Source organism: Oreochromis niloticus, linkage group LG20, assembly GCF_001858045.2.
Source record: "Oreochromis niloticus isolate F11D_XX linkage group LG20, O_niloticus_UMD_NMBU, whole genome shotgun sequence".
Lineage (NCBI taxonomy): Eukaryota > Metazoa > Chordata > Actinopteri > Cichliformes > Cichlidae > Oreochromis > Oreochromis niloticus.
The window spans coordinates 21,314,148-21,337,689 of record NC_031984.2 but is presented as its reverse complement, the minus strand read 5'-3'; the positions used below and the strand labels follow the sequence as shown (position 1 = coordinate 21,337,689).

General features: G+C 40.8%; 2 protein-coding genes across 5 annotated transcripts in view; one reads left to right on the top strand and one right to left on the bottom strand.

Moving 5' to 3' along the window:
- gnat2 (guanine nucleotide binding protein (G protein), alpha transducing activity polypeptide 2) overlaps positions 1 to 23,542 on the top strand; it is a 50,479-nt gene that overhangs the window by 14,795 nt on the left and 12,142 nt on the right. The window lies entirely within an intron of this gene.
- On the bottom strand, positions 52 to 22,296 carry ampd2b (adenosine monophosphate deaminase 2b). Of its 4 annotated transcripts, none has more exons than XM_019349681.2 (19): positions 14,331 to 14,476; positions 13,988 to 14,128; positions 8,964 to 9,088; positions 8,746 to 8,876; positions 8,596 to 8,664; positions 8,405 to 8,507; positions 8,114 to 8,303; positions 6,873 to 7,014; positions 6,643 to 6,732; positions 6,371 to 6,500; positions 6,075 to 6,269; positions 5,860 to 5,991; positions 5,561 to 5,724; positions 4,916 to 5,042; positions 4,664 to 4,827; positions 3,937 to 4,057; positions 3,543 to 3,716; positions 2,660 to 2,770; positions 52 to 2,578 (listed from the first exon to the last, which is right to left on the bottom strand). In XM_019349681.2, the coding sequence occupies exons 3-19, from the start codon at positions 8,991 to 8,993 to the stop codon at positions 2,363 to 2,365; spliced, it is 2,289 nt and encodes a 762-aa protein (XP_019205226.1). In that variant the 5' UTR covers positions 8,994 to 9,088; positions 13,988 to 14,128; positions 14,331 to 14,476; the 3' UTR covers positions 52 to 2,362. The 4 variants fall into 4 exon arrangements, with proteins under 4 accessions (XP_019205226.1, XP_019205227.1, XP_003444969.1 ...); XM_019349682.2 differs by having other exon boundaries at positions 13,988 to 14,123; positions 14,331 to 14,446; XM_003444921.5 differs by lacking the exons at positions 13,988 to 14,128; positions 14,331 to 14,476 and adding an exon at positions 21,839 to 22,296.

The window sequence follows — 23,542 nt, the reverse complement described above, 5'->3', positions numbered from 1 at the left end:
TACTTTTGAAAACAAATGCATTTGCTTGGCCTGTTGAAAAGAGGAAATCACTCCAATTCAAATAAGATTTATTTTTTACAGACACAAACAGCATTACTGAACATTTTACAAACAGCACACACGTTTCTGTGGGAGGACACACGGTGCTTTTGAAATAGCAACAAGCAGCCTTTTGATGACAGCAGGACCTAAACTGAAGGCAGGAGTTTGTCAAGTTAGCAGATTCTCAGTTCTGTATAAAAATGACTTTTTGTGGATTTGGCAATGGTTGAACTTGTGCAAGGAGGAAACATTGAGGGAGGGGATCAGCATGCACCACTCACTGTACTATTACTCAGAAATAACTTAATGTAAAGGACAGATGGTACCACAATTAAGTTTAGACTGCCAGAAACAATGTCACAAACTAGGAGTATAATACAAATGAGAAGCATCACTGCACACAAATGCTTATGTGCCCTCACTGCACTGAGTCATTGAAACGACTGCTAAAATAACAGTAAAACTATCTGAAGACTGAGACTTTTTAAGCTAGTTACCCTGCATAAGGTCCTGTGGGTAATTATAGCAGAAATGTCAACCATATACCCACAACAATTCAACCACTTTCGCCATTTTTACTATGGACATTATTAAAAGGCTGTTGTACTGGATGCTGAACCGATTCGCTGCAAATGTCATGATTTAGTAAATGTCACGATTTCAAAAACTATTAAACAATAAGTTATATTTGTGATTTATTTGACTGTTGATTTAGGAATGGGTGTGTTAGCATTTTAAGTTTCTGTCTGCTCGGGGTGAATTCCTTTTCTACAAGGAAACAAAAAATGTTACTGGAGCAGTTTAAACTTTTAATAAACTCTAACAGACTCACTATAAACAGATCAAAACCCCCTGACTAGACTAGGAGCTACAAAATAATTTGCCATGAAACACTCAAGTCAAAATAATTTGAACATCTAAGTCTCAAATAACCCAATAATAATTCATTTAGTGTGACTGGAAACACGTGCGACCCCATTCAGTCAAAATCAATCACCTGCTCATAAAAAGGACATGACTGCTGCAGCTCAACTTGTTACACAAACCACAGTCTGTAGATGCAAATTTGATTTACTAATACTGTGGGTGTGTGCACAGAGAAAAATGGGACTTAAGCATCATTCAGGCCTTTGGAGGGTGTGGAAAATAACCGACCTAATTAGTTCTCTGATATTTGTTTACCACAGGCCAAGAAATTCTAGCTTTGCCTCTGTCTTTATCATGAGATAGACTTCTACAATTTAGGGGCAAAATGAGGTAATAAGAGATATAGAAAATAATATGGGAAAAAATAAGAGTTGTAAAGATTTTGAAGTAATTTAAAAGTGAATACAAAGGACTAGTGTCACTAGTCTGACCAAAAAAATGAATTTGTGAAGTCACGATGACGTTAATCTTTGACCACTGAATTCTAATCAGTTTGTCCTTGAGTCCACGCTAGTGTTTAACTCTTTCCTCAGGTATCACTGTGACTGCAGAGGCATAGTTTATTTTGTTGCTCTAAAGGTAATGTGAATTCTTGCTGTATGGTGTTTTGCTTAAGTTTAAGTTTAAGGTTCAGGTTATTTCAGGTTATAAAAGCCCGGGAGTTCATCTGCTCCATTTCTCTGGCAGCCTTCCACGTCTATATAGTCAACTTTAGTTTACTCTCCATGGGAACTTACACAACACTCTTCACTACATTTCCACTCATCCATATATCCTTTGTATGGCCTGCATTACTGGTGCCTTGAACACCCGCCTTACTTTTGAGACATAGTTGGATAGTTTCTGTGCGCTCTTCTTTGTTAATAGTTTAAACTTTTTATGGATGCTCAAAACAGTTGATCTTGGTTTAGTTAAGAAAGGCCTCAAAGAGCGGGACCTTAGTGTCCTCTGTATCAGCTCCAGACCTTTATGGAGTTACCCTGGAGTTAGGTTGTCTTCTTTCTTTGTTGGATCCAGTGTATTTTTTTATGAGTTTGATAAAATTTTGAATGTGAACGTTGCTCAAATCTGATACAGGAAGAATTACATTGTACCAACATGTAAATATGACACAACATGGTCACCAACCATTAAAAAAACAAAACAAAATAAAGAACAAGAGATGTCATGAAATTCTAATTACTGTGATAAAATAAAGAAAGAAGCAAACACCTTGGGCACACAGACTGTAAATTCTCTCTCTGATATTGGCTACTAGCAGCTCTCATTATCTTCCTATAGCGTAGCTTTTCTCTTTTTCCATGATGTGATATGTTTATATGTAAATCTGTGCAATGTCCTGATGTAAAAACACGGAATGTGGTGAGAATTTTGTTTGTGTTGTTCAGCATGGTCACTTCTCCGCCTGCACAGCTCCCATACAAAGGCTTCCCTCCTCTCTGATGGTCTCCAGCTCATCTGTGTGAATGGCCTGTGTGATTAAATTTAACTCCTCACACATGGTCTCGTATCGGTACGCCACACGGATGTCAGGAACGTTGGTTCGCCTGATGTCGTTGCCTTCCTGTCCCTCCTTAATGTAGTTTGGGCCCAGCCAGTAACGCTTTGCCTGATTTAAAAAAAATATATATATATTATTAAACACTCTGCAGAACACCAGAATTTGTGATATGCAACAAAAAATGTATACCTTATGAGAAAATCCACTCATCAGTACACTGTTTCTGGCAAGCTCACACATGTCACAGGAGCTCAGTTTCCACACTTGAGCAGCAATGCTGTACTCTTCCATCAATGGCTCCTAAAAATACAAAGACAATTATATAAAAGCATTTTGTAGTGAAAATGCAAAGTTAAAGTTGAAAATTTAAAGATTTTGTCTGAAGAGCTTAAAGTTTATTTGAAATATCCAAAGCTGAATTTGCTGAACCAACTTAATTACATTAGAACACAAAAATATAAACGAGGTTAAATGTAGAAGTAGAAAAGGAGTAAACACTGAGGGAGGGTAGAATTACCAAAAACTGAATAATAATAAATAAACCCCAAAAAGTACCTAAAATAAACATCACTTGTTGAAATTGCCTTTTCAAAAAGTAGTTAAAAAAAAGCAAAACCTGGAGCTGAAGTGCATCAGAATGAAGAAAACACACACACACACACACGCACACGCACACACACGCACGCACGCGCACGCACACACACACAGGTGGGAGCAATATAGTGGGTGCAAGAGTGTGGATCTCTGTGTTTTTTATGCCAAACTGAAATAACAAGTCTGAATTTGTTGAATTTGAATCTACCAATCATGAGCAGCTTGTTTCTGATTGGTTCCTGTGTCTGCAAAGCACAGAGCTTTTCCAACAGTGGCTCCCAGGCTCGGAGATTCTCTCCCGCCGAGCTGGAGATCTGTGGACTCAGTGGTCTCTTTCTTTTTAGACTTGTGCTTGCTCTTTTTAAAAATTATTTTGTTGTGAGGTTTATCTCAAAATGTGCTATAGAAATACATTTTGACTTAGTTATGACTTAGTGAAGGTGGAGGTTTAAAGCATGTTATTAAATGTTTGACTTACCTTGGTAAAGTGAAATTGCAGAGGGTCATCTGTAGACAGGGAGACCATGAGGCCTCTGGACAGGTACTCTGGTAGAGGGTTACGATGGTAGCTGAGAAACAGGCTGTTATTGCTGAGAGGAGACATGGCGATGCCTACCTGGGCTAGGTAGTATAGATACTGCAGCACAGGAGCCTGGAAAGAAAACATGGCACAATGATGACTCTGTAACAACCAAAGCATCAGAAGTACATCAGGTCTAATTTTCCAAGATCTCATAAGGAAGAAACATAATACATAATAAATAAAATCTAATAATAATAATCTATAATCTGAGGCCCTCATAAACTTTTGGAAAGATAACGTCCCCTGTATGTGAGGTAAACAGCTGCACAACAGCTGTTGAAGGTCACACCTTCCTGAGCAGCAGCCCATGGGAGATATTCTCGGACAGCATGAAACCAGAAACCAGGTGATGGATCGGCCCCGCCTCGCCACAGTGAGGACGTAGGACGAGTGTGTGGAAGCCCCGCTGCCTGGAACGATAAAGCCACACAATAGTGGGAGGTGAGTTCAGCTGTGTTAGTGCTCAGCGTAAATGAACACTCTTTGCTGCTTCCCAGTGACTCATATACAAAGAAGATGGCAGATAAAAGCAAAGGGCAAATCCCCAGTGTGCATTATCTAGTCTGTAACCTTAAGCACTGTCGAAACACAGAATTTGCATTTGTTATCAAAGTTTTTTCAGCTTAATTCACATGAGATAAATCTGGGCTTTTCACCTTTTTTATCCAATAATGTTACTAATCTTTATTATTGATGTGCTGCATGTACTTTACAAAAACTGTCTTTTTGTGATTAAAACTAAGGTTGACAAACTGTACAGCAGATTTTGCAAGCGGGCATTTTTTGAAAGGAAAGTAATTTTTTAACACTTCCTTTTACAAATGCATTAAAAATCTTCACCTATTCTTATCAGAGACCAAGATACTGACAACTATAACAAAAAAAACCCGTTAATAGCTAAAATGACACATTAAGGACTGATTTATTTGTCTTACTGATGTTGAAAACACAAAAAATATACAATCACGGATCAAAAATCTTGGGCAGTCAGATCAAGTAAAGTATGATTTATGTACCTGCGCAGGTGATTCAGCACAGTCATGTTTGTATACATGTAGTAGAGGTAGTAGGAATAGGGCGGGTTGTCCTCTTCTGTCCAGTTGACTGGGAGCGGACTGTCCAGGTTGAAGATATGTTGCTCTGGTTTTGATTCATCATCCACGCTGTCGAACCCCACAACCTGTTGGATGAAGAGCAGATCAATAAAACGACTACCCAAAAAGTGACTGCAGTAAAAGCGAATGACCAAAAAAGCTTAGATGTCGTACGTGCTGAAGGAAGAGGTGCAGCTCTGGGTGGCTGCTGGGGTCGACCGTAACCTCAAACAGAGGCATGAAGATATTCTCCAGCATTTCTTGGAAGTTGCACAGCTGTTTCTTCGTGTGGTAGACGTCACTTGAAGAAACAAGAAAAACAATTCAAGAAGCCCACAGGGGAGATAACTGAAGAATTGTTTGAGGAAATAATAGATATCAAATCTTTATTTTACTCATGTATTCAACAGATATTTACAGAAGGATCATTCATAATATTGACTTGGATTTGTGTGAAAGTTGCTAGATACATGGAAATGCTTAGTTTTCAGTATAAGTTATATAAATGACACAAAAACAAACAACAAAAACTAAACACAGTAAAAATCTAAACAGTGTCTCTTTTCAGGCATGGAGAAGATGCACGACAACTTAGTTACGTTGCTACTCTTCTTTTTATCACTCAATTTTTGTCACATGATATATCACAACACCACATTTATATTTACAAATGTTACATAACTTCGAGTAGCTTAGCAACAAGGGTGTGCAAGTATCACCAGTTATTATTATCTTACTTAAAATCTGCTCTAAAGAGAGAGGGGACTGCTTTTTCACTGTTGTTTATTTAATTCAGTTTGCTACTCTTTTTAAACTCACAAGAGTCGTGGCACTTGGACAAGCCAGCGCACGTTGTCGGAGTAGACCTGATGTTTGACTGCCCATATGGCCAGTTTGTCCCACTCGTTTCTGGAGCGGCCGTAGATTGACAGCCTGAGCTCCACGTTCTGGTACTTGCTCTCCTCCAAGTCGGCCATCACCTCCTAAGAAGAAGAGACACAACAAGTCAGCCAGAGGGCGCCAAAGCCCAGAGAGCCCGCCTCCAGGTACCAGAAACGACTGCTCTGTGTAAGAAACAAGTGCTTGCAACTTCGAGTGTTTGTGGATACAGTGAGCACCTTAATAATGTGACCAAAGTATTTCCCCTCAATGTAGTTGTCCGTTTTGATGAAGATCTCTCTCAGGATGGACTCACCAATGGGATTATATTTGGCATTGAATTTGTCAAATCGGTGGAAAGTGTTACGATCCTGCAATAAAAAGGTGAACTACTGAGTCAGGCAGCACCTCTGAAGACCTTTTTTTTAAAGTCTCCTTTATGGGCACTACTCACTGCATGCATGTCCAGTGTGTCAACACTCAGGTCAAAGGCTGTAAGGTTCATGCTCTCAAACACCTCCATCAATGTCTGACCCTTGCCTCTTTCCATGTGTACAATCTCTTTGGGATACTTCTTCATGGCTCTTTTGATAAAACGTAGAAGGTGCTTCTGGTTCATACAAGAGGAAGCATGAATGTGCGTGTCAACCTGCGGAACAAGTCAGACAAACAGGGAAAGTAAACCCTCTAGGATTGCTGACTGGGTCACTAACCATGACTGGGTGAAAAAGAAAAAGCTCTCAAGTTCACCTTACGGATATTATAAAAGTCTCGATGTGGGACTTTCTTCTGTGCTGCCAGCTCTTTCATCTCATTGAGCAGGATGTGCATCTGGAATTTGGAGCTGAGGTATTGCAGACGTCTATAGCAGAAGGACTTTCTGTGGCAAAGCCGAACAAAAGACAAATGGTGGACTATTTCTGTGACAGTCTGAAAATAAACTTCTGTTGATATTTTTCGAGAATCTATATTTTAACTATAAGGTTAAATTAATAATTTATTAAAAAATGGGGGAAACCTACACTGGTCCATTTATGATGAGAGCCATCATGACGTTCATATCAGCGATGTACTCCTGCAGGTCTGGATACGGCAGATCCAGCTCTGTGGTCCTGTAGGCAACATAACAACTAAAACACTCTTTCCTGCAAGCAAAAGGTGTGAACTCAACTCTAAAAACAGACATGAATCTAGTCACAGTGAGGACGAAGCATGTGTGCAGAAAGTAAAAGATTCCCGACGGATATCTCACTTATCCATAGTGTTCCTCGTCGTGTACAAGTGCATAACACCATCCACCATCTTACAGCCGTAACCCATATCAGGGGGCATGCTGGCAGGGTCCACGTTCTCATAGGGGTGTGTTTTAGAAACAGGTGGGTGCACTGTGGCATCTAAGAGGAGACAGAATGATCCAGTGTGTCACGACTTTCATCAAGGTGGGCAAGCAAGTGCAGCTATGGTCTGACTTTAACTGCCTACATGCTGTGACAGCCTGTTCTTGGGTGTGCAACAGATGGATCGTGAGATCTGTGGGTGTCCCTGGTTACGTTTTAATATGAGAGAATTGCACAGATTACCAAATATTTCTGAGCCAGAATAGCCTGAATAGAGCACTCAAGAACACAGGTGCAAATAACCGTTGGTAATTATTATTATCTTCAAGACTGAGCTGAAATTATCCTGCAGTTAAATCTCTTGGGTCAAATTTGTGATTAAATAAATAACAGCTTTGATTTGTATTGAAATATTTAAAAAACTGAAACATGTACATTTCTTTTTTTTAGTCTTATAACCTAGAGAAACTAAATTTACAAAGACATACATTTACATTAAATAACACATTGACATACAAAGACTCCTAATATTTTTTAACCTGAAAGGAGAAAACATGTTCCTTATTTACTTCATAAAAACTAGTTTAATCATGGAATTACTGGAATTACTCTTCCAGTAATTACCCAGGATGCACGACCATACGTTTTTTTTTTCTTTGTGGGGGGGAGGAGTAGATTGTATGGTAAATCATTTTTCCTTTTCAGGCCAGTCTCTTCCCCAACTCAGAGCTCTGCACTATGTTCCACTAAAGAACCGTGTCCTGTATTTTGGAGGTTCTGACTCTCATCCTGTCCCTTTCACACTTGGCTGAAAACCACTCCAGTGCACGCTGAAGGTCATGCTCCAATGAAGCCAACAAAACCACATCAACCGCAAAAAGCAGGATGCTATTCTCAGGTTTCCAAAGCAGACACCCTCCTTACCCCAGCTACAGAATCTGAGACAAGGGGAAAACCAGGCAGAGTCCAACACGGACTGAAAACGTGCCTGACTTTGTGCCAAGGACGCAGACAACACTCTCACCTCGGTTGTAAAAGGACCTGATGGCCCGTAACAACAGACCTGTGGGGTATACTAAATAAATATTGTTTTGACTAATTTAGAGTACAGTATAAAATGATGCAAGAACAATGGTGCAGATGAGGACATTCATACTTGCAGTGACCGTAGTTTCTGGGATCTCTTCCTCATAGATATCTAAGTCTAGGGGTCTCTCACTCAGCTCCTGCAGGTAACGAGCAGTGGTTCTGCAGAAGCTCTGCAGCGACAGCCCCATGTACTTTTGCCTGATGAACAGAGCCTTCACTACACATTTGGCAGCATCCAGCAGATCTGTAAATGGAACCTTGATAAAGGACAGAAAAACAGATGTGTTCATGAGAGATTTGACTGTAAGAGAAAAACACACACACACACAGTCTTCCTGCAGTGACCACTCTGACTTACCCCACATTTCTCTTCTCCAGAAATAGTGACTCGCTGGTACTCCCTCTCAGGGACCGGTTCTCTCTCCTGCAGGTCAGGAATTTGGCTCTGCTCCTTCATGTATCTTAAGATAGATAAATAAACATATGAGATCACCATTCTGGCAGTTTAAGATGAGTATTGAGGGGTTCATGTGACTACGGTTGACTCACTCAAGATCTGAGGCACTGTCAGTCTTCATGAACTCTTGCTTAGCTCGTAGGAGGATGTCAGGTTCAAACCTGAGCTCACAAACACAAAGGCTGAGTTGAGTTCATAGTCTGACTGCAAAGTCACGTACCTCTTTTGCCTCACGCACTTACTTGACATCCTGGCTGATCTGTCGCTCAAGGCGATGGCGTTTCTCCTCCAGCTGTTCAATGGGGCTGTCCTCTGGAAATTCATAGGGGGCGCTCCGCATCTCACTCTCTGCCAGGCTGCGTGAGAACAGCTCCTTCAGACAGAGACAAACAAAAATGAAAGCCACGGCGTAACTTTGAACATCACTGGTTAATTATTTGCACAGTGGCTGAACACTGACTTCGGCAATCTCCTTGTATTTTCCATCCATGGAAGTCCGTAGGTCAATGGATTGTTTCAAGGCCACAGGGATCCCAGGCAGGGAATGCTGGGAAGTGAGGAGGTGGCGGGTACCACGGAGATCAACTGCAGATAAATAGGGAAAGAAAGTAGGCAGTGAGCAGTTTCTCTTCTGTGATAACATACTCTCAGGAGCCTTATTTTGAGACTTCAGTAAATAATGGTCTAACTACAGTATGAAGAGAAGAAACAACCCACTGAGTGGAGCACATGGTGGCTAATGTTTGCTGTTTATCTTTATATCATGTCTTTGCCTGTGCTGCTTTTTTAATAACCTGTAGGAAATAATTTGTCATTGGTGTGCATGATAATAGCAACTTGCTTCCATTTAGGGTAATATTTTATAATACAGTCCGTAAGTAACAGCGTAATTAAGTTTATAAGTTTATATTTACTTACAAATACTTAATATCCTGGTAATTTATTGAAAAAACAACAAATATTTCCTTATCTTACATCATAAGTACACTGTACTCTTGGGCGTGCAGGCTGTATTATGGAGTAGCTTAACCTTACCCAACTTCTGGATATTTTGCAGGAGGCACATATTATAATGTAAGAAATTTTAAGTACATCATAAGTAAAAAAGAAGAAATGAACAACAGAAACTTCATCATGCATCATAAATGCAGGATTGGAAATATTGTTTTCCTTCAAAATTACTAAGAAACAAAATTTTAAAATGAGTTTTGTTGTACTTAAATTTACCTACATTAAAGATTTGTCTCCCATTCTGTAAAATACTTGAAAGTTAGGCAAGTTTATGCTACTCCATAATACAGCCTGCACCCCAAAAAGAAGGCGCAATAATGTTTGGTTTTCCACTGAATTACCAGGAAATTACAAAGTACTAAAAATGACATGCGCACTAAAATTTATTTACAGTATAATTATTTCTTTGTTTACTGTAAAACTGTAAAACTTCTTTGTTATTATGCAAATATAATTACATTTTGACTTCAAATGAAACACACTGAATGTCCATTTAATTACAGGGGAATTTTACCCTTAGTTGTGGGCTGTTATAAAGTGTTACTCACTTTGATTTAAAGATTTACCGTCAGAGTCTAAGATGTTTACTTTTTCTAGGCTCCTCAGAATTATCAAATTATAATGGTTTCTGCGGCTTTCATGGTCATTTAAAAAGCTTTTGAGCATGAGGTAATGCATTGTTACAAACTGAAAACAGCACATCTCAGTCAGGGACGCTCCACTGCTAAAAGCTTTTTATTCACTCAGCAAAAGTATCGATTCAGTTTAATTTACTCTTAATATTGCATGTTAGCACCGATGAGATTGCTTGTAAAACTTTTTCAAAGTCACCAAAACAATCCGCAGAAGCTTGTTGTTCCTCTTCACACAGCAGTGGAGGTCTGAGCTCAGTGGCTGTTTGTGCCTTCAGACACAATGAGCCATTCGGGTGGAGAGCCCATCAGCACATACACCGACTGATGCAAGCCATTGTTGCCATTGCGAGGCTTGAGTTTTATACAAACCCTGTTGTCATGGGAAGCTGAAGAGGGGAAAATAAAGGAGGCTGGTTCTTGACATTCAAAGACTTAGGACATGAGAGGTATGAGTGGAAATTGTTTTTTATAGCACAAAAGCAAACAGAGATCGCACTTTCCCCTCTCGGTGTATATTTAGACAGATATTAATCTTCCCCTTGAAACGATGCACCTGCCACTGAAATATTCATCATCCTGCTAAATATTTCATCCTGTGCATGCTAGGCTGTCACTGAGACTGTTGTCCGTCAGCATTTATAGACCATACACACAAGAAGGTCAAAGAGGGCGCACTGTTTGATACTTAAAGTCTGCACTGAAGTTTGACTTATTTAACGTAGCATGTCTGAGCATGCCTGCTCCTTGGAGAAAGCAAAGGAGACCAGAGAGGCCAATTAACTGGGCCGATTAGCACTTCACAAAAAGCTTCATTAAAATTTATTTAAATTTTAAAAAAAACACTCAGTGAAGTAGGCGAAATGGCTGCTATAAAGAGAGATGGTGGTAAAATAATTGGCTGGACCACAACTCACCACCAGTTTATCACCTTCTGCTTAACACCGTCCAATCAGCACTTCCCACTCCCACTCACATGGACTACAAGGGAGTAAAGTCAAAACAAGCACAGTATCTCTGGCTAAAAGGTTTTTGAGATCATTATGAGAAACGCAAACTTTTTTCTTAATTATTTGAGTATGATAATGTTTTGCCTTTTCATAGTTGAATGAGGAGCGAATTTTAAAGTTTAACTCAAATTTCATATAAAAAATATCGTTTCTTACTGAACTGTGTTGAAGAATGATCTTTGATATTTGATATATATTGAATAAAAAGCAGTTACATTTGATTTAGGAGATGCACAGAATCATCTTGTATAGTTTCCTCTCTGAAATACACATCAGTGCTAGGAAAGTCTAAACATAAATATATGGTGAATGTTGCAAAGCTGGGTTTTTTTGCATATTTATTAACAATTTGTTTGGTTAGAGTCACTATGCATAACTATAAACTCACCAGACACTTTATTAGGAACACATTAGCCAACTGAAAGCATTTAGGCATGCATGCAGAAAGGGAGTGATGACCATAATGTTTCTTTTCATGAATTGATTGGAATGACTTTAAGGTAGCACAGTTGATGGTGCCAGACTGTCTGAGTATTACAGAAACTGCTGATCTATTGAGATTTTCCCACACAACCATCTCAAGTGTTTAAAGAGAATTATTCAAAAAAGATAAAACATCCAGTGAGCTGCAGTTCTCTGAGTGAGATGCCTTGTTGATGCCAGAAATCAGAGGTGAATGGCAGAAAGCTTCAAGCTCATCTCTGAAGAGTATTTCCAGCACCTTTTTGCATTAAGCACAAAGAATTGGGTCGGGTGGGGGGGGGCTGGAGCATATCCCAACCACCATGGGGCAAGAGGCAGGGTACAGCCTGGACTGGTCACCAGTCTGGTACAAGGCTAACACAGAGACATAACCCCATGCTTAACTTTGGACTTTGGGAGTTTGGAAGCCATAATTATCATTTCCCACTATTTTGACAGTTTTTACTGCAGACTAACTGCTGATGCAAATAGCTGTTAGTGGCAGCTCTAGACATAATGTAAATATAAATGTATAATAAATCATTTATATAAACAAGAAATTATACTGATGCTCATATAAGTCAGCTTCCTCTTTCCAAAAGCCGGGCTGAGTCAGTAAAAAAAACGCTGCGATGCTCCAATCTCAGCTGAAAACTGAAGTCACACATAGACGCTTCTCTGCTATTAAGAAAGGGCAAGTCTGTCAAACGTAACGGTTGCCTAAGATATTTCTCCGCTGTCAGTCTGGGAGACATCAAAATCATCATGATTACAGCGGACACTGGTGCGGAGGGCAGGAGGTGACCAGTGGCAAAGACATGCATGCTGGGCCACAATAGAGCAGAGCCTAGCCAAGCCTACCAGACCCCAAGCTAATCCCCTAATGGCTGCTATATTTGGATCAGTAGCATCAATGGTTGCATAACAACTCATCCCCCAACAGAAGAGCAAACCACTCAAAAATTAAAGTCAGCCATAATTCCTTTGCCTTTAAACAATATATAATCTGGCAGGCTGAAGCTTTTAATGCACTATGAGGCAGGTGCACGAGGGCCTGATTAAAACACAATTTAAAGTGTCTCCAGGCTCTAACACGTGTTAGAGCAAAAAACACATTGAACATAAGACAACGCAGCTCACATGCTCTCTCACAGCTCGTCACTACATATTGCCTCAAAACAAGGTCAGATAGTATCAGCTTGCAGAGAGACTTCCACCACATGAATATTTCAGTAGCAATACAGAGCATGGAGAGGTCCCAGCTCCAGCTCAAGTCTTACAGCATGGTGTAAAAAGTCACCACAGATGCAACGATAACTGGGAAGTCAACCTACTCCTGGAGCTGCTTTTTTCTCAACCTTGTACAGGAATAAAACTTTCCAAAGAGCGTTAATATTCCCTGACCGACCATAGTTAACATTACAGGATGGTTATATCTGTATATTGCCTCTCTTTTACCTCTACACCCTCCCCTCTTTGTGTCAACAACCACACGGGCCATGCTTCACCAAACGCTTTCTACCTTCTTCCACTGACTGTGCATCTTTCAGCTCACAAAAAATGTCAGTGACTCACAGCCTCTGCTGCAAATCTCTCACAGTGGAAGCCGTATGTTCTCACCGCGCACGTGTCAGCACTGCTGAGACGGCAGGATTACTGGTGATCGACAAGTATGATTAATAAGTCAGGGGAGTAAATTTGGAAATTTAGTCTCGGAACCACTGTTTCAGTTGTTTTTCCTCGATAGTTGCAGATTACCACTTCAGCGTAACTAAATTACCAAATTTGGCGACTCACCACTTATATGGGCAGTCTCCTGGTCATATAAAAAAAGAAAAAAGAAAAAAGGATGCTTTCCAGCTATGCATCAATCAGCCGCTATCTCTCATTACTGAAAGTTCTTCTATGCCGAGTGATGGTTTAGTCTCTGCAGCTGCACAAACTGCATGTTCACAAATCTTCTCTCTGTATTTATTTTACTGTTGTCAGACTTCTCAGTTGAACCATAAAGAAAAGCAATACCAAAACTACAAAAGGCTCAATGCCCACTAGACTTGAAAAAAAAATTTCTGCAGGGTCTTGCGGTTGGAGGCGTAGCTCAATTTATCGACCCTGGCTGCTTCTCTTTGCACGGTTGCACCTTTAGAGCACTCTCAAAAGACGCGAGAAAAGCAGTTTTTGGGACAATCAATCGACACACATTCTTCTCAGCGCACTAAAGACAGCACTGCTCAGGGCTGTTACACAAAGCCATCAAGGGACAGGCAGAGGAGAGTGGCAGTGATTGGGAAAAAGAGAAGAAAAAAAAGAAGGAGGGCGAGAGGGTTATTTGTGCTTTTTTTGCAAGGGATGAGGGTAGTGGAGCGTACCTGTCTCCTTAGAGCCTGTGTTAACCAGCAGCTAGCAGGGCCGAGGGAGGAAAGAGAGACAGAGAGAGGGAGAGAGAAGCTGTCCTGGCAGGGAGATGGAGCATGCCAAACAGCAAATGGCCCAGGATGGCGTCTGCTGTCCTTTTAAGATGGGTTAAATATGATGGCAAGGACAGAGGGATGGCGAGAAACAAGAAAGAAACACTTCAAACAGTCAAATGTCAAAACTGGCAAAATAAAATGAAAACCCCCCCACACGCATACGTATGCTTTCACATCACTGCACTCACAGAGTCAAACAGTCATACCCTCTGCTCGCTTAATCTGTCCCTGTCATACATACAAAGAGCTGGTCCAGCAGATCCATGAACTCCCCTTCACATCCCAGTATGTGACCCCCCCCCTGCTCTGTCTGCCTCCTGGTTCAGGCCAGCTGTCGTTGCACTAGCTGCCTCTGGAGCTGATCCTCCTCATTTGAATGCCTCTGACATCTATCTGGAACGTACCACGGGAGGGTAAGGAGGCAGGGGGAGATGGCGCACATTACCAGAGGATGTGAACTCTACTGCTATGAGTTACTGCAACAAGAACCCCCCCGCTCCTGTCTACCTTATAGTCCATGCTGTGTTTTGCTGAGGGGACCATGTGTTCAGGATGTTTGTGTCCTCAGTGTGTGTGAGTAAAGCGGTGCTGTCTCAGCAACAAGGTTTGAGACGTCATTGTCTCTCTCTCTCTCTTTTTTGCCGCTGAATAGTAGCAGTGTGAGAGAGATGCCTGTCCGATGGATGCGACCTGCCTCCTTCTCTTCTCACATGAATGAAATTAAAGGGCCAGCAATGTTGTCCCCATTACGGTTGCTGCAGCAACACAAACATACTGCAGGTCTGCGACTGTCTTCCCAATCACAGAACTATGCATATGCTATTTGAGATTATTCTTCAGTAACACAATGACCTGCATTTCTACAACCTGATTTCAGAATATTAAACATTTGCAAAATCCTCCACTGAATAAGCTCTATCATTTTTCTTGTTATACTTTTGTAATAAATGTAAATTTGCGCTGGATAACAGAAGCAACAATGTGGATCTCACTGTAAAAATGTGATGAAAATGCAGTGAAGTTGGTGAATGTCCCAGTTAACATACATATACATATATATATCAATGTGTATATAAAGATTTTAGTGCATTATGCTTTTGTTTTGTGTCTGAAACACAATTAAGGCTCATAAACAAAACATGATGTCGCTTGAAACTTGAATCTGTATCACTTTAAAAAGCGAGTGCTTGCGTCAAGCATCTTATCTTCTCTTGCTCAATATTATTCAGCTCAGTTTGTCTAAACTCAGAGCTGAGTAAAATAAATTCCTACCTTTTCAGTCCCTATCTTAGACTCTTTATCTATGCTTTCTTTTTATTACAAATGATACAGGAGGCATTATTCTGGCTTGGAACAGATTTAACATCTAAAAAAGAACAAATGAAACAGTAACTCATATTTTCTGAAATTCAGAAAAGAGTTCAGAAAATGTGAAATGAAGTCAATTGTGCATTTCTTTACTTTAGCAGCAGAAACATATGTGAGGAATAAACTGTAGCTACCTGTGAAAAAAAATAAAAGACATTGATTGATTCTCACCATAAGGTGAGAGGCAGGGTACACCATGCACAGGTTGCCAGCCGGTCGCAGGGCCCGTCAGAATTTCTTAAAAACAAATTCCATGTGATGCGGATGCAGGTAATTTGCATAGAGTCGTCTATGCAGCTGTACTGAACTACAACAAATGACTGATTTAAAAGCACTCTGGCCATCATTATACAATTATTGTTTGCATTATACAATAATGCAAAAAAAAAAAAAAGTATTCCCTTATTAAGCTCCAGACTCAAACATGATGCTGTCAACCAAAGTAGAGCACTGAAAAGTCCATATAACTACCAGCAAATTATCACTCTGCCTCTCAGGCTAAAAGGATGTTTTTCTTTTTTCAAGGCACTCAGATTCCAAATTGCTTTCAAGAGGTCTAATCAAATTGTTGAGGCCTCGGGAGAAACAACACTTTCTTCAGACCAGGCTCCCTCTGATGGTCGAACACAGAGTCACACACTGATCAATCAAAGCCCCGAAAAGTGTTATTCTACCCAAACTAGCACTGAGGATCAATATGGAAAAAAACATCAGTATGTTGAAGAGTGCCTCTCTGATGGTTAATATGCTTTGATAATTATACATTTTATTATTGATTAATCTAGATTAAATGATACATTGTAACAATTATCTATTCACCATTTTCAATCATAGCAATGCCTCATATTTTTATATAAAGATGTGTTTTCATTCATTCTTCAATCATGAATTGAACTGATGATTTGCAAGGGTTATTTTGACATGATTGGCATGAAAATCCCAGCAGTTCAAATCCAAATATACTCAGCTGATCTGGATAATTTCAGAATCAAGAAAATATTTTTGCTTTCCATGTTGAAGCTTTTACGTTAGGACTATTTCCTTACAGAAAAGGTGATTAAGCACCCTAATTGCTGCTAATTACTCACTCATCACTGCTGCTAGAGTAAAAAGCTGTATTAAAAGGAAATACTTAAAATACACAAAAAATCCTCTAAATGTGTCACACAAACCACTGAAAGTCTTTCTATTGAAGAATATATCTGTAGCAGCCGGCACCGTACCTTTCAAACAAGACAACTCTCCACAGATCAATGTGCTGCAAACAGCAGGTGACATCAGAGGACTCTGCAGTATACCCCTTGTAGCACCACATTATTAAGTACGTGCAAATATCCTTTGAAACGATGGTCCCACCCTTAGGGCACAAGTCCATGAGACCCGTATGGGGCCAGATGAGTTGGTTCATTTAAGTAAGAGATATACCAGCAGCTAATCTGCAGCACAGACTGAGGATGGACATGAGGAGTGACTGACTGAAGGTTATCAACTGAAGGTGTGTTGGGGTGGGCACTAAGGCTGCCACGATTAGTCGACTAGTCACGATTACGTCGACTATCAAAATCGTCGACGACTGATTTAATAGTCGATGCGTCGTTTGAAGCTTTGTAAGATCACAAAAGACGCAGGAATTAGTAGGATTTAAGAGTGTAATAACGGACTGAAACAGAAGATGGCAGCACTGCATGTACAAGGATGCCAGCTGCCGTTAAACTCCGAAGAAGAAGAAGAAGCAGTGTCCCAGAATTCATAGCGCGGCCCTGCTCAGTTTTCAACAATGGCGGCAGCTAGTTAGTTTTAATATTACTCTTATTATTTTTTCTGGGTCACAAAATAAACGTTTAACATATTTTCAGGCGAGAATGTAGCTGTGTAAACCTCAAATATCTGCTCAGTTTATCAAGACACCGCATATTTTCAAAAGCGCTCCGACGTTTTCGGAGACGTCTGTTACCCACTAGCTCAGGGGTCGGCAACCTGCGGCTCCGGAGCTGCATGCGGCTCTTTAGTCCTTAAAGTGCGGCTCCGCCTGGTTTGGGCAAATAAATTAGAAGCATTTAGCTGAAGTGTATTTTATTTATGTTAGTTCTTTTTAACTCGGAGTTCTAAATTGGAAGATTATTGTGATATTGAAATATAAAAATAAAATTATATTCTATTATTTTTTCATCGCTCAAAATAAGAGTCACACTCGCGGAAGCCGGTGTACCCGCCGAAACGCCGTGCATTTATCGAGACTTTCAACCCCAGGTAGGCCAATTATGGATCTTCGGATCCACATTATGTCAGCAGCTGTTCTCCACCGTGAACTATGTTAAAGACAAACACCGTTCACGCCTGACAGATGACAGCTTACAGTCCTGCGTAAACTGACTTCGTACAGCCCCGATTTGCGGACTCTGTGCGCAGAGGTTCAGGAGCAGAAGTCCCATTGTAAACAAATCACGGCAGACCCGACTATGTTTCCATGAACATCCTTTTGAGCATCTCTTTATTGGGCACTTTTCTTTTCACACACGGTTGCTGTACGCATACAGCCGGCTGTAGCTTTTCAGCTCACAGCCCGACATACACCACCAACACAGCACAGATAGCGCAGACGTAAAGGCAGCGAGGCGTGATTGCGGGTGTCGCTCAGGTGCGTCCGCCTCCCCTGCAGCGGCGCCGCAAACCACGCCCCGCCGCACGCATTAACCAGGTAAAATACATAATTAGGCAGAATTTTGCAAATATCTATTTTTCATCTTTCAGCAGCATAGTGCTTTTTTCCAATTATTTTTTAAGAGTCAGGTCAAGGCTCCAACAGCCCAAAGGCGATATAAGGGTGTCGGCTGACAACAGTTTTTGTTTGCTACATGGATCATTTTAGTTCAGCTGGGTGTCTTTCCTTTTGTTATATTTCTTTAAGAGTTCAAAATGTGTTGATTACATAAATATAATTTAATTTTCTCTGTAGCACTTCATGGATTTCATAAGCAGCATACCTTAGTTGTTCACACAAAGCATAAAGATAAAAAACAATATATACAGTGTTATCTTCATTTTAGATGTCAAAAAGTATTTGCGGCTCCCAGTGTTTTCTTTTGCGTGGAAACCGGGTCCAAGTGGCTCTTTGGGTGTAAAAGGTTGCAGACCCCTGCACTAGCTCGATAGCTACCCGGGGTCAAGGCTCACTAGAGCCCGTGAGAACACCGGACTCCCGGCAAATCGTTTTCAAACCCACCACCGTCTTTCGCTACTCAGGTTAAACATATATAAGTCACTTAGATAACTTAAAAATGTTATTGTTTGGCCTTTTTTTTAGTATTTTATTTGTTCCTGAGTAAATCGGTTTGGCTGAGATTAAAGTTATAGTTTATACACGGCTAAATAAACGTCAAGCAGACAACTGATTATCAGAAGTGTGAGATGTTCGAGAATATACTCCGGTGTCCCGTTATATTTTAGATAGCAAGGAGTTTATTAAACTTCACCGAAACAATCTGCAAATCTCATTAAATTGAAGAAACTATCATCTTGTCTTTATTTTTAGTTAGCACATACCCTAAACACTTAAAGCTGTAAGCTAATGATAGTTATATAAGAGCAGATGCATGCTGGTGCAATAAGCTGTACGTTTTACGTCCAATGGATGCATGATGTGATTAGTCGACTAATCGCAAAAATAATCGGTGACTAGTCGACTATCAAAATAATCGTTTGTGGCAGCCCTAGTGGGCACCATCGCTGCCTCCATCAATCATTAATGGGTTCCTGTTAGGAACGCCTACAGGATCTCTCTCGGGTCATTACTGTAGCAGTTTATGACACAGACTCTGACTTATGTGACATGCAATGATGACAAGGCGTGACACATCCGAAGGAGGTGTGATCGAGATGTGGGCGAAGTACAGTGTGTCAAAGGCCCATTACTGTATGAACGACCAATTTGAATTTTGTACTACTTGAAATTGTGTTTGATCTGTATTTTTTTATGCTGCTCTGCCTTTCCAAAGTGCTAGAATGCCTTTTCCAGCCCTTCACTGCATTTATCTCACAGCTGCTGTATTGAAGATAACGATAGCTAATCAATTATTGCGAATCTGTGAATAAACATCCACTGCTACATGTTATTTGCACTGTTTTAAGTGGTTCAACAAGTGGAACACAGCGCACAGCACGGACTAGCCAAACTGGTGAGTGGGTGTCGGTCTAATATCGGCACCGGCTCTTTCACAGCCAGAGAAGTGATTCACCTACTGCCTCTCTCTCTGCCGAGGCTCGCTCCACAAATCCTGCACATTACAGTAGAGTTTCACTGCACAGCATATGCTACACCACAGCCTTTCTGCCTGATGGACATGGTGCAGGGTATTATGTGTACAGAGGTTTTACAACCCTTGAAGAAATTTAAGCTGTGAGAGATTCATTTAGTTCTGTTTATTCCGCTCTGCTGGATTTAATAAGATAAAAGCTCTTCCAGCATGGGGAATATCAGCTTAAACAACCATTCAGCAGAGCAGCGAGCACACAATCTCGAATTTATGATCTCTAATAAGCAGCTGCAGCATTATTAAAAACCTTAGTAATTCTTCAAATAGAACATCTAATATAGTCACACTCTCGCTAACCTGCAGCCTGTTTTTATTTTTACTCCATCTTATACAGACTGCAGTGTACTGTAGTGGTGTGAACTAGAGGGCGTCCTTTTGAAAAAACAAAAAAAATGAGTCACTTAAATGTCATCTTTGCTTACTCAGAAGGTTCCCTGGATGCTTTAACAACATAAAATGTGATGTTGTGTTAATGTGCCTCTGTGGAGACTTGCTAAATCAAACCCCGGAGGCTTCAGTACTGAATCTGTATTGGCAGAGACAGCCTGCGCTTCCTGTTTCTGCCAGTGCTCCTTCTCTTCAATGATTTCTTCCAACAAGAAGGCAATTTTGGAGCAGTAAATGAGGATAATTACAGGGAGCATTTCGACTGGAAGGGAGGGGGGCTGACGAATCCCTCAAACCTCCTGCTGTTGCATTTATTGTCAGGGTTAAAAATCAATCCCTAACTACCTCGCCAATCATCATAACGTCATAGCATGCTGCTGTCTATCCCCAGTGGTGACATGACCTATCTGAAGGAGCTTTTTTTAAAGACGCAGTATATTTTTTAAGAATACGTTGTGCGTGCATTATGTCATTCCAAACTCTCAAATGTATTCCAGTGAGGAAAGACTATATTACTTCCTCCAAATGAAATAACATCGAGACTCGGGTGTCTTCTTCTATTTAAATATAGTTATCTATGGCTCAGTTCATTTTCTTGAATCAAAAACCTGCGGTGGGGTGAAATTATTTAATATTTGCGTATTTTTCTTTCTCTCTGAAAAACAGATGACCAACAAAGACTGACTATAATTCTGAATGACACTGAGGTGTTTGATTCCTTTTAAACAACTCATAAGATCTAAGTATGATCTTTCATTATATCATCATTTGCATGACGTAACTGTAACTGAATGAACACATTTTGCATTTCAAAGAAGACTAATGAACAGAAATAGCTGCTATTTGATCTTTTGGTCATTGTATACTCTGTAGTTTCAGTGAAAGCCTGACCAGCGTGTGCATACATCAGTAGGGAGGCTAATCCTCTCATTCAGTGGGGGATCAAGTCCTGAGGTACCAACCTACATATTCTCTGCAGGCTACATACTGCCATGGGGCTGAGTGAAAAACACCGCTGTTGCTGTTTATCTAAGCAGCCTATCCCATTTCTTAAAGGAGAAGACTAATTATACATGCTGTACAGAGACTAAATTGTTTTTTTCACTTCATGCAATATGTTTCGAAAGTATGCAACAATACAAAGCACTTCCAACTTGTCAAACAGCCTGTAATCCTTTAGGCTTAAACACGACAACAGGCAAAACATCAGTTTTCACCTGACAACAACAAGTTACGCAACATCAAATTTGCTCCATACAGCAGCAGCCGGTCATACTGTAAATCTACTTTGGATGATCCAGCTGATGCATGTTGTGTGTGTTCTAAAATGAGGCTGAAAAATAAGAGTTGAAGGGCAAAACTAGAAGCCAGAATGCTGACATTAAACTGCAGGGTATGAAGGCAAAATCCCCCACAGAGCATCCAAAGCATCCTCTGCTGCACCTCTCTAATCAACAGGTTTGCATTTCCCAACTACTTACAAAGAAAAAGTAATTACTAAAGATTCTTCTTTCATGAGTTTTTTCTTGTTTTCTAAAATAAAACAATGTAATTTCACCTAAATATGCACAGTACAGGGCTAATCCCCCTGGCTTCAGATCATATTATATTCCTCCTTCTGTTACAAGATCAGGATGCTCAAACCGTCCTCCCTCTGCAGTTCCAGTCTGCCACCACTCACCTGTGCTGGCTGTGTACTGCAGGCTTCCCCTCTTCCTGAAGGGAGACAAGGGCTTGTTTTTGGCCCCTGTGCCCCCGGCTGAGTTCCCGGAGGTCAGGTTGGAGGACATGTTCCCGGGTCTCGCTGGCTCAAATTGGGAAAAGAAGAGCTGAGTGAGTCAGAGCTGCAGCTGACGGAGCGGCGATAAGAGACACAGTGAGAGAGGACAAGAGAGGAGACCGGGGACAGACAGGAGAGGAGAGGAGGGATGGAGCACAGATGCTGGGAGTTTGAGGGAGTCGGTGCCAGTCAGCGTGTCCGTGTGTGAGTGTGTGTGTATATGCGCGTGCTGTGTGGATGCGAGCAGGGATTTCCAGACTGGTTGGTCCAGCGTGGGGCTGCGGAGCATCCCTCTGCATCGGAACAGTCCCCGCCCCCTCAGTAAGACTCCGGTGCCTGAGCTGCAGCACTGATGGAGGATGGGGGTGTGATGGAGAGGCCCACCCCCAGCACGCCATGCGCAGACACGCATTTACATGCACACCGAGTACAACAACGCTCAGCACCATTGCGCAGTCCTGCTGTTGCCATAGCAACCACAAATCTAAATGTGGGCAAGCAAGCGAGGAGAAAAGTTGTGGTTATAGCAAAACTGAAGTAGTAAAAGTCAATTCTACTCACTCTGTTTTTGCAAACCACCTGTTATCTTCGCAGTCTCTGCTGTTTAGGGCAGAGACTGAACAGTGACCAAGTAAAGAATTAAACATTCATTATTATGATGAATACTGGGATTTTTCTTTTCTTTTCACAAAAAATACAAATATTTATTACACTTAGTGTGTAGGTACGCGGAGAGCATCTGTAACCATAACCGTAAAAACTCTGCTCGGATTTATGTCCTTATTTGCAGACTGCAGGGAGAGAGAGACGCGCGGATTCCGCGCAGTCCTTCAATTGTTTGAGGAAATGGACTCTTCGACGTAGGTCAAAAAGATCCTCGGACTAGGTAAAACACTCCAAATTTAACTTGTGAGAGTTAACATTTTCTACAAACACGCCTATATTCCTAAAACATTATCATCATCAGGATGTTGGTATCTCACATTTTAGGTGGATTGTCATGTAATTTCTGACAGACAACGGCCATTTTTCATCTACTCCTATTTCAGTTTAACCCAGACTATTTTTTCAGGTGCCACTGAAGCACAATCAGCGCAATGACATGGGTATTATGAGAAAGTTTAATTGCACCATTGTTGATTCGCCACAGCACCACTGTTTTAAGTTAAGCAATAAATGAGAGTTCATATCTTTGCTGTGAAACAATTTTAAGTGCCTACTTTCATTCAGGAGAATAATATAAAAACTTCAAACCTTAATGTCATGTTGACGGTGACGTCACCAAACAGCTTGACTCCCAGTGTAAGGCTCGCAATGACTCGTTTTCACCAAATAAATTCGATTTACTGTCACATAAGCAGCAAATCCTCATTAACTGAAGCTGGAGCCAGGAGAACATTTGGTGTATGAAAATTTGTCACCCCATTTATTTTTATCACTTGATTATTGTAACTTTCATCTCTTATAAGCCGGCGAGGCGGCGCGATTAGAGACAGCAGTAACAAAGCACCCTGAGGTGGGGTGAATTATTTCCTTGGAAAACAACTTGGGTTGTTCAAGGGAAGCTTTAAAAAGAGCACATCTAGTGAACGCGTTTGATGTATT

Bases quoted from the DNA above. Each gene is read 5' to 3' on its own strand.
- ampd2b (XM_003444921.5), bottom strand. From the start codon at position 21,947: ATGTCCTCCAACCTGACCTCCGGGAACTCAGCCGGGGGCACAGGGGCC. The intron at 6,733-6,872 runs GTGAGATATCCG...TGTTGCCTACAG, and splicing joins ACGAGGAACACTATGGATAA to GACCACAGAGCTGGATCTGC. The intron at 2,579-2,659 runs GTATACATTTTT...TTTTTAAATCAG, and splicing joins TGAGTGGATTTTCTCATAAG to GCAAAGCGTTACTGGCTGGG.